The sequence below is a fragment of the Sapajus apella genome, unplaced genomic scaffold, assembly GCF_009761245.1.
Source record: "Sapajus apella isolate SASKATOON/1434 unplaced genomic scaffold, GSC_monkey_1.0 scaffold85, whole genome shotgun sequence".
In the NCBI taxonomy this organism is placed as follows: Eukaryota; Metazoa; Chordata; class Mammalia; order Primates; family Cebidae; genus Sapajus; species Sapajus apella.
Window position 1 is genome coordinate 2,034,757 of NW_022437025.1, and position 16,204 is coordinate 2,050,960.

Sequence of the window (16,204 nt, forward strand, 5' to 3'; positions counted from 1 at the left end):
GTGAAACGCCGTCTCAAAAAAAAAAAGTGTGAAATTGCTGCATCAACTTTAGCAGAGATACTGCTAGTTCTCCAAAGTAAACGTTACCTGTTTATACCCACTTCAGCAAAGCATGAAGGTTCAAGCTGATCCACATTTTTGCCAATGCATGTCATCACTTGTGTTTTGGTAAATGAGACGTGATCTCTCACTGCAGTTTTAGTTTGTATTTTCTCAGTGACTAACACTGTTGGACACTATTCATATGTTTATCGACTAATTGTGTATCTTCTTTCATTAAGTCCCTGTTTGTGTCTTTTGCTCATTAAAAAAATTGGTTTGCATGTATTTTTCTCCTTGAGTTGAAGGAATTTGTTATTCTAGACAGTTTTTTGGTCAGTTACATTTATTAGAAATATCTTCTCTTCTTCTGTGGTTAGTTTTTTTACTCATTTTTTTTTTTTTTTTTTTTTTTACTTTTAATTTTTTTACAAAAGGTCTTGCTCCGTTGCCCAGGCTGGAGTGTAGTGGTGCAATCATAACTCATTACAACCTCAAACTCCTGGGTTCAAGTGATCTTCCTACCTCAGCCTCCCGAGTAGCTGGACTACAGGTGCACAAAACCATGCCTGGCTAAGTTTTTTGAATTTTGGCAGAGACGAGGTCTCACCATGTTGCCTAGGCTGATCTTAAACTCCTGGCCTCAAGTGATCCCCCTGCCTCGGCCTCCCAAAGTGTTGGTATTACAAGCGTGAGCCACAGCCTCTGGCTTTTTCACTTATGTAATGGTGTCTTTTCATAATTAGAGATTTTTAAATTTTATTGTTGTCCAGCTTATCAAGCTTTCCCTTTATGGTTGATTTATTTGCTGTTTACCTATCTCAAGGCCTTAAATATATCCTTTTATTATATCTTCTCCAGTCTTTACTATTTTGCTTTTTATACTGAGATACACAATTCACTTGGAATTTGTGTTTGTATGTTGCATGAAACGGGTCAAGACGCACTGGCCCCATTTCATTTATGGAATAAGCCCTCCTTACTCAATGCTTTGAAGTGATGCCCCATCAGACACACACTCCCACTATCTCTGTCTCTCTCTTTTTGAGGCAGGGTCTCACTGTGTCACCCCATGCTGGAGTGCAGTGGTGCCATTTTGGCTCACTGCAACCTCCACCTCTGGGGCTCAAGCTATCCTCTTGCCTCAGCCTCCTGAGTAGCTGGGACAACAGGTATGTGCCACCATGCCCAGCTAATTTTTGTGTTTTTTGTAGAAATGAGGTTTTGCCATGTTACACAGGCTGGTCTTGAACTCCTGGACTCAAGCAATCCTCCTGCCTCGGCCTCCCAAAGTGCTGGAATTACAGGCGTGAGCCACCACACCAGGCCTGATTTTCTTCATTTTTTTTTTTTTTAACCTTTAAGCTCTGTTGGACTTGATGTTTGTGGATTTTCTATGTTGGTCCATTGGCCTATTTACTGAACCTTGGGTCAAAATCAAATGGTATTGCTTAATTCCTAGTAATTCTTATTGCTTTCTAATTAGTCTTGATATCCAACAGACTATGTTCTTAAATAGTGCTTTTTCCCTCCAAGATTATTTTGGCTCTTCTTAATTTTTAGCATTTCCATATAAATCTGAGAATCAACTTTTCAATTCCTACCAAAAAAACTCCTGCCAGGGTTTTAATTAAAATTGTTTAGAATCTATAAATCAACTTAGGGGAGAACTGATTATATGATTTTAATGTAATCGTGTAAACCACTAAAGCATAGCGCTCTCTGAATAAAGACTGAGAACACAAGAGTTGTGGCCATAAAACATTAACAGTGGGAGGTATCTTGCCTTGGTATAATCCAGAATTGCAGTTTTCATAGAAAAGCTATCCCTAGGGGGATGAAAGTGCATAAAAATACTTAGCCAAGAAAACAACTTAAGATCATCTAGCTCCCCTTATCTTAATACCTTACTCACAAAATAACTTTCCAACCAATAGTCTCCCAGTGTATCTTGACTTGAGCAGCCTGAGAACACCGAAAAGAAGTAGGTGTTTGATTGCACAAACCGTGTACAAAGCTCCGAGTGCTGGCTGAGGGCCGGGGGCAGAGTGCTGTCAGCCGCCATGGCTCTGCAGGCTCACTTGCGCTCTGCACTGGCTGCAGACACCACATTCTTCTGACCTCCCTTCTCACTCCAGTACCCCACTGGTGCCTCTTCTCTCTCTGACCTTTAAGTATCAGTTTCTCAGAGTTTAACTCTGGTTATCTACGCTGGTTGTATATCACAATCAACAGGGAGCTTCAAAAACAGGCCCACGACTAGGCTCCCCCACCCAATTCTGACTTGCGGGGTCAGTTGTGGGCCTGGGCATCAATGCTTTCCAAACCTCCAGGCAGGGTAGAGGACCACTGTCCCAGGGCAACTTTAGTAAAAACCAGCTGGCAGCTTCCAAGTGTGTATTCCCAGCATGGGACTTGTCTTGAGCTCCGTCCCACAGGCCCAACTGCTGTTTTGTGACATGGGACACCAGTGTCTCACATGCATCCTGTCCTAACATATCCACGACTGAACACTTGACCTCCCCCTCCATAAAGAGTTCCTGTTCCAGTTTTCCCTGAGTAGTGGCTGTATCTATTTGCTCAAGTACACAATTTAGAAAAGTCAGAACTACTCCACATGCTGACTTTAGTTCCCACTCACATGAACTTATCAGAAGGTCCTTTCTGTTCTAAAACTCCATCTGCTTTGCTCCATTTCACTGCCATGACTCAGACTACAGTGACAGCCTACTAATGAGTATCCTCCATTCTCCAACCAGCTAAAAGAGTGATCTTGGCCGAGCATGGTGGCTCACACCTGTAATCCCAGCACTTTGGGAGGCAAAGGCAGGTGGATCACCTGAGGTCAGGAGTTTGAGACCAGCCTGACCAATATGGAGAAACCATGTCTCTACCAAAAATACAAAGTTAGCTGGGCATGGTGACACATGCCTGTAATCCCAGCTACCAGGGGGGGCTGAGACAGGAGAATTACTTGAACCCGGGAGGCGGGAGTCTGCGGTGAGCCGAGATCATGCCATTGCACTCCAGCCTTTTGCAACAAGAGCAAAACTCTGCCTCAAAAAAATAAAAAGAGTAATCTTATAAAAACATATCCAACACCTATTCAGATGGTGAAAATCCAGAACACCGACACCGCCAAGTGCTAGCAAGTATGTGGAGCAGCAGGAACTCTCATTCATTGTTGGTGGGAATTCAAAATGGTGCAGCCACTCTGGAAGACAGTTTGGTGGGTTTTTTTACAAAACTAAATGCACGCTTATCATTTCATCCAGCAATCATACTCTTTGGTATTTGCCCGGATAAGCTGAAAATTTATGTCCACATAAAAACCTACACACAGATATTTATTGCAGCTTTATTAATAATTGACAAAACTTGGAAACAACCAAGATGTCCTTCGTAGGTAAATGGATAAACTGTGCTGCATCCATACAATGGAACAGTATTCAGTGCTCAAAAGAAATGAGCTATCAGGCCATGAAAAGACATGGAAGAAACTTAAGTGCCTACCACTAAGTGAAAAAAGTCAATCCAAAGAGGCTACACACAGATTCCAATTGTATAACATTCTGGGAAAGGCAAACCGTGGAAACAGTAAAAAGCGCAGTGGCTGCCAGGGGCTGGAGGGAGGAAGAGGCAGAGCACCGGATTTTTAGGGCAGTGGCCCTGCTCTGTATGATGCTGTAATGGTGGATGTATGTCATCATACATTTGTCCAAACCCACAGAATGTCTAACACCAAGAGTGCACCCTACACACAAGAACAGTCCAAGAGTATATTGTATAACTGTGGACTCCGGGAGACAATGAAGTGCCAGTGTGGGTTCCCTCATTGTAACAATGGTAGCATTCTGTCGAGGACGTTGATAGAGGGGAGCTTGTGCATGTGTGAGGACAGGGAGTAGAGAACAGGGAGTATGGGAACTCTTTGTACTTTTTGCGTAATTTTATTGTGAATGTAAAACTAAAAAATAAAGTTTTTTTTTTGTTGTTTTTGAGACAGTGTCTCACTCTGTTGCACAGACGGGAGGGCATGGCACAATCACTCCTCAGTGCAGCCTTGAACTACTGTGCTCAAGTGATCCTGCCACCTCAGCCTCATGGGTAGCTGGGACTACCAGCATGCACCACCACACCCCGCTAATATTTGAATTTTTTGTAGAGACATGGTTTCCTTATGTTACCCAGGCTGGTGTTGAACTTCTGGCTTCAAGCAATCCTTCTGCCTTGGCCTCCCAAAGTGCTGGGATTATAGACATGAGCCACCATACCTGGCCATTAAAGCTTATTTTTAAAAAAATCTAATATCATAGTTGCTCCCTTACTTAAACATTCCGAAGGCTACCCATTTTTTTCTAAAGATCCACAATCCTCCCCATGATCTGCAAAGCAGAGCAGAATTGGGTCCTTGTTCACTTCTCAACCCCATCTCTCCCATTCCTCTCAGTCACAAGGCTCCAGCCTCAGCCCCCTGAGCAGCCTAAGTCTTTCCCATTGCAAGGCCTTGTTCTTATTCTTTGCATAGGCACTTCCTGATCTTCAAGCTTTGGCTTACGCATAATTCCTTAGGGTTTTCCTGGACCACTCAGTCTAGAGTGTGTCACTCTCCCTATTACTACCTTAATGGCTCTTATCCTGCTGGATGGTTCTTGTAATATCTAATTTTAGGTGTCAACTTGGCTGGGTTATAGGATAACCAGACAGCTGGTAAAGCTTATTTCTGGGTGTGCCTGTGTGAGTGTTTCCAGAGGAGGCTGCCATGTGAGTTGGTGGACAGAGCAGGAAAGATCTGCTTTGATGTGGGCAGGAACTACTCAATCAGCTATGGGTCCAGTTAGAATAAAAAACAGAGGAAAGGCAAATTCACTCTCTCTTCTGGAGCTGGGACACCCTTCTCCTCCTGCCTTTGGACATCAGAACTCCAGACTCTCCAGTATTTGGAGTACACACACTAGCAACACTCCGGGCCTTCAGCCCTGGACTGAGCGTTAGACCATCAGCTTCACCATCCTAAGGCTTTCAGGCTTGGACTGAGCCATGCTATCAGCTTCCCTGGGTCTCCAGATTGCAGATGGCCTATCATGGGACTTCACAGCCCCCAAAACTATGTTAACCAATATCCCTGACAATCCCTTCTCAAATACCTATCATCTGTATCTGTATCTGTATCTGTATCTGTATCTGTATCTGTATCTGTATCTGTATCTGTATCTGTATATGTCGTGCTGGTTCTGTTTCTCCAGAGAACCCTACTATAGTTCCTCACTGGAATAGACAGTCCATGATGATAAAGACCTTTTCCCTACCAGACCATAAACAGTGTCTAATACAGAGCCTGGGCCACAATAGTGTTTGCTGAATAAAACAGGAAGGGCATCTGTCCTGCTCATCGCTGCATCCCACATACTGGATGCCCAGCAGTGGGGTCAGTGCATGCACAAGACCTGGAGACCCCATCACTTCAGTTAGTCAAGGGGTCTCAGAAGCAATTCCCAGAGATGATGAGTGGCTGGTCCAGGAATCCTGACCCCAAGGCTGGACCACTTTCCCAGAGTTTGAACTCCCTATGATGCTCTGAGAACATGTGACTTCACTGCAGAAAAAACACCAAAGCTTCCTTCAGTTCGTTAGGGAGGGACCCTTGTTCCCCACTCGTCACGTGCCTACTGAGGGGAGGGAATTCCCACTATTCCCCAGCAGAAGTGAGTGGATCAGCTTGGCACCACAGGATTCTAAACACTATCCTGCACATATCCTGCTTCAGCCCATGTGGAGCATCTGAGAACCCTGAGGTGAGTGTCAAAGAACTGACATTGCATAGATCATGTTCTCTTACCACACTTCATTTAATTTAGAAATCAAGACCAGGCAAGGTGGCTCACACCTGTAATCCCAGCACTTTGGGAGGCTGAGGTGGGCGGATCACCTGAGGTCAGGAGTTTTAGACCAGCCTGGACAACATGGTGAAACCTCGTCTCTACTAAAAATATAAAAATTAGCTGGGTGTGGTGGCAGGTGCCTGTAATCCCAGCTACTCGGAAGGCTGAGGCAGGAGAATCACTTGAACCCAGGAGGAGGAAGTTGCAGTGAGCTGAGATCGTGCCACTGCACTCCAGCCTGGGCAACAAGAGCAAAAAAAAAAAAAAAAAAAAAAAAAAAAATTAGAAATCAGTAACAAAAACTAGCTGGGAATCCCCCACACATTTGGAAATGTTAAGACACACTTCCAAAGAACTCAATGGTCAAATAATCATAACAGAAATGAGAAAATATGTGGAGTTAAACAATGAGAAAAAAATAGTACACCTCAAAACTTGAGGGGTTCATTGGTGATTTCGTGAGCAGCCACCATGCCCCAGGCACCGTACTAAGCACTGGGAATATCCCAGGCACAAAAAATGTTGTGCACTGTTAGGGCTTCATCTAGATTGGGGAGCTGAGCAGCAGCAAATGTGTGTGTGACGCCTAGGAAACCATCAGCTGATTTCCGAACGTCAAACGTGGATTCATGGAGGAAAAGGGCAGGGAGGGACAGGAGCTGGGGTGGGAGGAGCCATGACACTCACCAAGGCCTCCGGGAAGGGGGCAGGGAGGAGGGAGAGAAGTCATGAGAAAGAATCTGAATATTGAATTTGGCCGTGTACCTGTCACAAGCTGATCTTTTTACATGCACTAATAAACAACTTGACTTATTCAGTTAAATAAAAGAGTGAGGCTGGCCAGGCACAGTGGCTCACACCTGTAATCCCAGCACTTTGGGAGGCTGAGGTGGGTGGATCACCTGAGGTCAGGAGTTCAAGTCCAGCCTGACCAACATGGTGAAGCCCCCCGTCTCCAGTAAAAATACAAAAATTCGTGGTGTTCACTTGTAGTCCCAGCTACTCAGGAGGCTGAGGCAGGAGAATCACTTCAACCTGGGAGGTGGAGATTGAGGTGAGCCGAGATCGCACCACTGCACTGCAGCCTGGGTGACAGAGCAAGACCCCGTCTCAAAAAAAAAAAAAAAAAAAAAAAAGAATGAGGCTAATACAATCTATGCTAATCATGTCTTCGTGGGAGAAGAATGAGCTCCTCATGAAAGCAATTCTGCCTACAAGAGAGCACATCAGTACCAGAAGAGAGTGACGCTTCCTTTCTTGAATTGCTGGTTGTCTGGAGAGGGAAGGGAGCTGCAAAGGGAAGGGCAACAGTGCCAGCTGGTGCCAGGACAGAGGTGAACTCAGGTGCAGGTGAGGGATGCATGGCTTGCCCAGGCAGTGCCCCCTGCTGGAGCTCTGGGGCGTGCGGCCCATGTCTGTTGTGTGATGTTCAGACTCAAGCCTGTCTCTGCAGCAAAACAGATATGGCTTCCAGGAGCCACCTGCTGACCCAGCACTCCATGAACACACCACAGATGCTAAGTTCAGCACCAGGGGCTGGTTTTAGGCCGTTTTGCTTCTGGGAACAAACTGAAGTCTTTGATCTGCACAACCTACATTCTAATGAAAAAAGCAAACACACACCTAAGATAAAGTTTGGGTAGTGGTGAGCTGTGTGCAGACTCAAGGTGAAGAAACAGCTGTGACTGGGGGCCTTACTGTAGTCTGGGTGAACAAAGAAGGTCTCCTGAAAGCAATGTTTAAGCTGACACTCAGAAGCAAGCAGGAAAAATCTGTGGCACAAGTCTGGGAACACAGGGAAGAGCTGGCACAGTGCAGCTCAGCAGGCTCTGGAGTCAGGAGAAAGAGGAGGTGCTGGGCCAGGAAGGCAGAGCCAGAGCATGGGCCTGCGGATACGCTCTGCAGCTCAGATCTGATGCTAAGTGCAACAGAAGCTACTGAAAGTCGGAGGGCAGTAATGTGATTTCCCAATGCTTTTAAAGGATCACTCTGCCTGGGTGTGAGGGTTGAGCAGCAGGGGCAAGAGTGGTTGAAGGGATCTAAGTGAGAAAGGTTTATGGTGGAGATAGGAGGACGGGGAAAAGGAGGCACACTCAGGACCTATTTTGTGGGTAGAGACTCGCTGTGGGTGGAGGTGGAAGGAAAGTCAAGGACGACTCACAGGATTTTTCTTGAAGTGGCCAATGTGTATTGTTCTTTTGAGAGCTTTTACGTCAGGTGCAGTCCTAAGTGCTGTTACACACACACACACACACATACACACACAGAATCCTAACAAGATTCCAGTAAGGAAAGTACTATTATCTTTCTTTTACAGATCAGAAAACTGAGGCACAGAGCAACTGAGTAATGTCTTAATGTTGCCCAAAACATGCTGGCAAGCAAACCATGCCAGCCAGTGGTGACCCCAATGCCCCTGCTCTTACTCACTAGTCTGCACTGGCTCCAGAGGATCTGGAAGGAGGATGGGCCCTTCACTGAGGTGAAGGCTTGAAGAAGAAGATTTGGAAGAGGGCAGTTCCAAGTCCCTCCAGTGGAGCATCCTCTGCAGAAGTCCATTATCACACAGTAATGCCCATGGAACCAGCAAAGGCCAAGTGTGGGCACAGTCAGTGAGCTCAGACTCCATGAGGGCCTGTACTCTAAGACACCCTCACAGGGTGGAGACCGGAGGAAGACTAGTGCTGGAGAGGGAATGGGGCCAGAGGAGACATCTTACAAAGAAACCTTCCTCTGCTACAAAGTCAAAAGCTGGACAGAGCACAGAAAGCACAAATTGGAGCCTCAAAAGCTGGTTCTCACCACCATAACCAATATTCACAATAACATGAATTCGCTTATTTACTGACCTCCACCCTGTGTCTGTTCAGTAAAAGCACTCACTGGCTTCTAGATATTGATGCATACTCTTCCACTCCAACACAAGAGAATCTCACTACTCCTTGTCTTTAAAAAAATGGATTCCTCTTAAGAAAGGGGTAGGTAAAATTCTCTAAAATAAATCTGGGGAAAGGAGAAGACTGATGACCCATTTCTAGTTCCTCCTGGGGACACGAAGTGAAGAGGTTGTGACTGGATTGTCAAGAATTTGGTTTTAAGAACAGAACTCCACCAAATTGCACTTTTCAGGAAGTAAAGTCAATTAATGGCTTCTGCAAGAGTGTACTGTCTGCCTCTCTCTCCTTGGTCCATAGCAAGAAAAGCAACCTTGGTGTGGGGAGCCCCACCTCTGCGGAAACTGCTGCCAGCATGAGGGGATGGCCTGAGAGACTCAGGTGGGTTGAAAGTCAGCACACATGTGGTGCAAACATGCTGTCACTCTGAAAAGAAAGAGGATGACTCTGAAAGCTTACCACTGCTTCTGATGTGGACGGGTATTTCTGCAGCCCCGTTCTGGGGAAACTGTTCCTTGGACTCAGCAGGTGCAGCTTTAACTTGCCAAAGAGGATCTTCAACAAAGCAATACACACATGGTGAGGGAATCTCACATTGAGAGAAACAGAACATTACTATAGCAGAGTTCACGCCACCAGCCAGAGAAGACACACCCAAACAGACTTAACGCGCTTAAATTCTCATTTAGTACTTTTCTTTGATTTAAGGGGTTTGAAGTAATAAATCTCAATGTGTTCATTACTTGAGAGAGAACATGAAAAACTTTTATACTTTTCAAATAGTTGACATAAAATTTTTATAAATTCAAAATAAATCTCCCTTTAACTCCTGAATAGAAATACGTTTTATGAAAGAAACAGAATTCAGCTTTACCTCTCGAAGCTGATTATTGCTCATTATAAGAAACTGTTCTCCTGCAACAAAATGAGCTTCTTGTTCCAATTCCTTGAGACGAGCCTGAAAACATGATACACACAATTAATCTGATTCATAGCTTTCGCAATTTAAAATTATTTAATTTGTTCATCAAACAATTCCCAACAGCAATATGGGCATGGTGCCTTATGGCTGTCATACAAGCCCTTTGGGAGGCTGAGGCAGGAGGATCACTTGAGGCCAGCAGTTTGAGACCAGCCTGGGCAACATAGCACGACCCCATCTCTAAAAAAAAAAAAATCAGCCAGGCATGGTGGCGCACGCTGTACTAGCTATTTGGGGGGCTGAGGTGGGAGGACTGCATGAGACTGAGAGTTCAAGGTTGCAGTGAGTTATAACTGTGCCATTGCACTCCAGCCTGTGTGACAGTGAGACCCTGTCTCCACACACACATACACACACACGCACACTTCCCAAAGAAGGCTCTTAATAGAGTAATATATAACCTATCATTTATCAAAATAAGCATAAAAATACATATTTTGGCTGGGAGTGGTGGCTCACACCTGTGATCCCAGCACTTTGGGAGGCCGAGGCAGGTGGGTCTCTTGAGCCTAGGGGTTTGAGACCAGCTTGAGCAACATAGTAAGACCTCATCTTTACAAAAAAATAAAATAACAAATAAAAATATATATTTTGCCTCATGGTGAAATACTTAGGCTCACAGAAGCCTCCTCCCCCAAAGGTAAGAAAACGGAAAGAAGTAAAAATAATGGGAGGGTAAGAATGAATTCTCCAGCAATATTGGGACTAGAAAAGTGATCCAGCATCACACAGAACAAGACAGAAGCAGAAGGTATGGGAAACAGGCTGGTAGCCAGAATACATCAAGATGTCCTATACATCAGTAAGAAAAAATATAAAAATGGGCAAAAGACTTGAGCAGATCCTTTACAAAAGAAATTCCTAACAGCTAATGATGCTATGAAAAGCTAATCAACCCCATTAGTGTGAAATGTGACATAAAAAATGACAGCACGCAGGTCCAAAGCTCTGGAGTAGAGTGAGGAAGCCATTCTAAGGACTACCTGCATGACCTGAAACCCTGAAAAACAAAAACAAAAAAACAGGAACTTGCATTGAACCTCTGAACTGGGCCAAAGTGCAATGACCACAACATCCTGGAACACAGCTGGATTTTGCCAGTGCTGCAACACCTGAAGAGCAACAGCCAATGAGCTCAATGGACTCATGTGCTAAGCCAGTCGCCTCCACCAATGACAATTCTGTTGCAACAACTTGTGTATCCACCCTTAGCTTCATTTTAAAAATCTCTGCTTCCCTTCCTCTCTTCGGAACACAATGTGGCCTTTAGCTAAATGTGTCCCCCAAATTGCAATTCCTAAGACCCAATAAATGCCTTGTCTTACTGGTTTTCAGTCTGGTTTTTTGCCTCTTCTTGGTTGACATTAAATGGTGTCAGAAGTAGGACACAAAGCTCTGCATTCTGGCATTGCCACAGATTTGCGCACTGTACTTGCAAGAACCTCTTGTGTCCTATCACCTCCCTGAAGGCCCTGGACCCTGGTGGAGAATCCTCTTATTTCCCTGAACACCCCACCTCAGCTGAGGTTCAGACATTTACTGTGTCTGTCCTTTGCTGCTGGCTGTTGACAGAGGAATTTTCCCATTTTTAGTAAGTACTGATGGGGACCTCTGCTTCTGAGAGTATAGGTGCTGAGTAGCCCTCTTCTAGAATTTATGATTTTCTGTACAAAAATTATGATCTTTTATCTTATAAATTTCTTTATTGAGCCAACATCACTGAAAGTGATTTGGAATTAGAATGGCCAATCTGGGAATCTCTGATCTCCCAAAACTTGTTTTCCACCACAGACAATTAGAAGGGCTAACAGGAAAGATTAAACAGCCTGAGTGGGACATCCACTTTACTTTGGTATCTTGAGGCATCTAAAAGAGTCCAGGGAATCTAAGAGATTCCAGAGATAACAATGCCGGATTAACTCAAAGACTCTCTAAACTAGAAAAAACAAAAAACAAAAAACAAAAAACAAAAAAACAGAAACATCTACTCTGATCCCTCCCGTCCATTGTCATGCTGTATACTCTCTTGCTTACATGTTAAAAACTTATTCTAAACCTGGAAAATTACCTCCTGGGCTTTCCATGAAGAGGCGGCTTATTGGATTGAGTTGCTACTGGAATAACCATACCATTGGAAATTCTAATCATCAGTAGTCGAACCATGGATCTTTAAATTAGAAAAGCTCCCATAAAATATTTTAGATATCTCTCATTCTAAACAGTTGCTTTATTTGTACTCATGGGAGGATCAAATTTTTTAAGGAAGACACGTAATAGGCTGGGTGTGGTGGGTCACACCTGTAATCCCAGCATTTTAGGAGGCTGAGGTAGGAGGATCACTTGAGCCCAAGTGTTCAAGACCAGCCTGGGCAACATACTTATCTTAAAAAATAAAAAAATAGAAAAAAATAAAATTAGCCAGGCATGGTGGCATGGTACCTGTAATCCCAGTTACTAGGGAAACTGAGGAAGGAGGATTGCTTGAGCCCAGGAGTCTGAGGCTGCAGTGAGCTGTAACAGCAGTACTGCATGCCAGCCTGGTTGACAGAGCAAGACCCTGCCTCTAAAAACAAAAATTAGGCCAGGTGCGGTGGCTCACGCTGTAATCCCAGCACTTTGGGAGGCCGAGGTGGGTGAATCACCTGAGGTCAGCGGTTAGAGACCAGTCTGGCCAACATGGTGAAACCCTGTCTCTAGTAAAAATACAAAATTAGCCAGGCGTGGTGGTGGGCACCTGTAATCCCAGCTACTTGGAAGGCTGAGGCAGGAGAATCAGTTTCAACTCGGAGGCTGATGTTGCAGTGAGCCAGGATCATGCCACTGCACTTCAGCCTGGGCAACAGAGTAAGACTCTCTTAAAAATTTTTTTAAAAGGCCAGATGTGGTGGCTCACGCCTATAATCTCAGCACTTTGGGAGGCCATGGTGGGTGGATCATGGCTAATACAAAATTAGCCGGGCATGGTCATGGGCACCTGTAGTCCCAGTTACTTGGGAGGCTGAGGCAGGAGAATCAGTTTCAACTGGGAGTCAGAGGTTGCAGTGAGCCAAGATCATACTGCACTCCACCCTGGGTGACAAGAGAGAAACTGCAACTCGAAAATAAAATAAAATACATTCAAAATTTTAAAAAGACACATAATAGTGTCATGGCTAGCCTTAGAAATTCTCTTGATGAAATTAAATCTGACCTAAAATCCTTTGCATCTTCAAACTGTCTGCTTTGGATTCCCTGTGGAATTTACCCAAAAAAAAAAAAAAAAAAAAAAAAAAGAAAAGAAACTCTATTCTACGGTCTAGTGGAGATGTAAGTCCTTTAATTCAGGAGAAGGAATACTAATTTAAAAACTGGTTTAATATGTGTTTGACTCTTGACTTGGGGGGGCCTTCTATTTTTCTCATGGTTCCCCAAGAGTCATGAGCAGGTTCAAGTCTAACATGTAGACACCTCAACTGACTGTCCTCCACACTCCAAGAAAACCTTTTTAAAGAACGTTCCCAACATTAACCTTTTTCTTCCATTTGAGAGCCTGTCTGCAATGCCATCTTCAGAAATAAGACACAACTGTTTAATTGAACTAATTCTCAGAAATGGGAGGCTGGTTTAATAGGATGTTTTGCCCCCAGCTAAATCAATTTTTCTCTCCACATCCATCAACACAGCTGTTACTGTGTGAAACCTCTATGGGAGTTTCAGAAGGGAATGTTGAGGGGGCAGATGATCCCCCAAACATGGTGATTTGGCATGCTGAGTGCTTTTGAAAACTCAAAGGCTCCAGAAATAAGCCTCAGAATCAAGGTCCTTCTAACCTTGTCTTATTCTTTCTACTCCAAGAGCAAGGAGGGGACTCTCTCTCTGTAATTTTCTTATCTGGCTAAGAAAGCTTCTTACAAAAGAAACACAATTGCATTCTATATGGTCTCTGAAATCTCATTATCTATTTCAGAAAAGAAGACCGAGGAATGACATTTATACATGTTACTAAAATATATGCCTCTTCAGATATACAGCTAATCACCATACAATACTGCAGGCCTCCTTATTAAAATGGCTCTCTTATTACTCAAAGTTCACTAATCTCTGAACCCATACTGCACACTGACTTTCAACAACCCCCTCTGTGAGATAAGACATTCTAGAAACAGGCAGTTCTAGTTCTGGGGAAAAGAGATAACAAATTTGTGACTGACCAACCAACAACTGATCAGCGACGCTTCCTCCTGTCAGATTTTGAGCAAAAGGGGGGAATGTGACATGTGACATGCAAAATGGTATCATTCTGGTCCAGGGCTCTAAAATGGAGTCAGGAGGTCATTCTAAGGACTACCTGCACAACCTGCAATGCTGCAAAACAAAAATAGAAAAACAAGGACTTGCCTTGAACCTCTGAACTGGGCCAAACTACAATGACCACAACATCCTGGAACACAGCTGGATTTTGCCAGTGCTGCAGCTCCTGAGGAGCAACAACCAATGAGCTCAATGGACTCGTGTGCTAAGCCAACCACCTCCACCAATGATATTTTCACAGCAACTTGTGTAATCACTTTAGCTTCCTTTGAAAAATCTCTGCTTCCCTTCCTCTCTTCAGAACACATATTGGCCTCTCCTGAATTGCAGTTCCTAAGACCCCAATAAATGTCTTGTCCAACTGCTTTGCAGTCTGGTTTTCACCTCTTCTTGGTTGACATCAGTAATCAGGAAAATAAAACAAAACTCATCATGAGATATCATTATAGTCTCACCCAAATGGCTACAATTTAAAAGTCTGATGCAGCCAGGGGAAGTGGGGACGTGCAAGAACACGATCCTATGTGCTTTCTCAAGGGTGAGACTCTGGAGAGCCACTGGGCATCACTGAATAAAACTCAGCGACATCTTCCCTGTGTCCCAGCAGCATTAGTCACCTCATAACCCACGGCATAGGGGACACATTCAGAGGTACAGCGTTGGTTTGTAATGATTGCCACGTGGAAACAACCAGATGCTTATTGGCAGTGGAACAGAGACACCAAGGGCAGCACAGTCCACAGCAGAAAACTCCACAGCACAAGTGACACACAGAAATACAGATGGAACTGAGATGCAGAAGGCTGAGTGAAAGGCCACATGTAAACCACTGATTTACTTACAGTTCAAAAGCAAAGCTAAACTATGTTGTTTAGGCTTTGAAGTGGGAAAGCTAGAAAGAAAAGCAACAATGAAAAGGCTACATAACTCAGGGTTGCGGTTTTGGCAGCAGGAAAGGGGTTCTGAAAGGAAACGCACCCAGGGCTCTGGAATCCTATGCTTTGAGCTAGGTGATGGTTATATTGGGGTTTCCTTTAAACATTTTATTTTAAAGATGATCCTGCCATGTGGTTTAGTCTTTTTAAAAAATTTGTGCTGATGTATGAGGTACATGAGAAAATGTATGACGTGTATATAATGTGCAGTGGTCAAGTGAGGGTACCCAGAGTGTCCATCATTTGATACAATACCTTCTTGTTAAGTATGGTCATCCTACTCTGCTACCAAACACTGAATTCCTTCCTTTTATTTTACTGTATGTTTGTCCCCTTTAACCCGTTTCTCTTCCTCTTCCCCTCACCACTGCTCACCCTTCCCAGTCTATCTATTTTTCCACTCTCTACCTACATGTTTTCTTTATGAAAATTGAAGTAGAGCACTGTTATGTATTTTTTCATTCATCTTTACACATCTCTCTGTATTTTTAGTTTTCAAGAAACCCAAGATTTCTTTCACCAAACTACAGGGAGCAATGTCCCTGTAAGAAAAACTTAACTTTTAAGAAGGATTAGGAGGCTATATTAAAGCACTCTCCGACACACATGCACTAGATGCAATGTTGTTTAAGTCTTTTCAATGCCTTGTTCTCCCCTGCAGGAGCCAGAAAGAGGAAGACACACTGTCAACATCAAACAAGAAAGAGAAGAAAAGTAGAATCTACTCTCGACCTGCCTCTGGGAACAACTCTCCCATGTAGGGAAGAGATAACAAGTACAAACCGTCTGAAATAATTACTTACCCCAAGAAGTGAGGATGTCTTCTCCATCTCTTCTTTGTTCACCTGAATGGCGTGGCTTTCCATCACTGTGATTCAAAACCCAAACCAGATCATACTTGCATTACTGAATCCTTTTACTAAACACCAAAATGCTTCGCTCCCTGATGAGAATGATAATGACTGCAACTGCCATTTACTCAGCACCTGCTGCATGCCAACCTCTCAACGGGATCTGTCAGGATCCCTGTGTCATACAGGCAAATGGGCGCATTGACAGAGCTGGCCTTTGAAGTGGGAGTGGGCATGGGGACCACACTGGCCAGGCTGGCCCTTCCCACGCTGTGAATGCTCCCTGGCTGAGGTGGTGCCCATCAGGACCTGCGTCAAAGGCAAAGGCAGA

At 44.2% G+C, this 16,204-nt stretch overlaps 1 protein-coding gene across 3 annotated transcripts in view; it reads right to left on the reverse strand.

Annotated features, from left to right (window-relative positions):
- The window catches only part of POLN (DNA polymerase nu), a 146,246-nt gene that overhangs the window by 88,717 nt on the left and 41,325 nt on the right, over positions 1 to 16,204 (reverse strand). For all 3 annotated transcript variants that reach the window (XM_032253954.1, XM_032253955.1, XM_032253953.1), the window contains exons 8-10: positions 15,826 to 15,890; positions 9,690 to 9,773; positions 9,275 to 9,370 (exon numbers count right to left, since the gene is read on the reverse strand). In XM_032253954.1, coding sequence (XP_032109845.1) covers positions 9,275 to 9,370; positions 9,690 to 9,773; positions 15,826 to 15,890 — 245 coding nt within the window. The remainder of the gene's footprint in view (positions 1 to 9,274; positions 9,371 to 9,689; positions 9,774 to 15,825; positions 15,891 to 16,204) is intronic.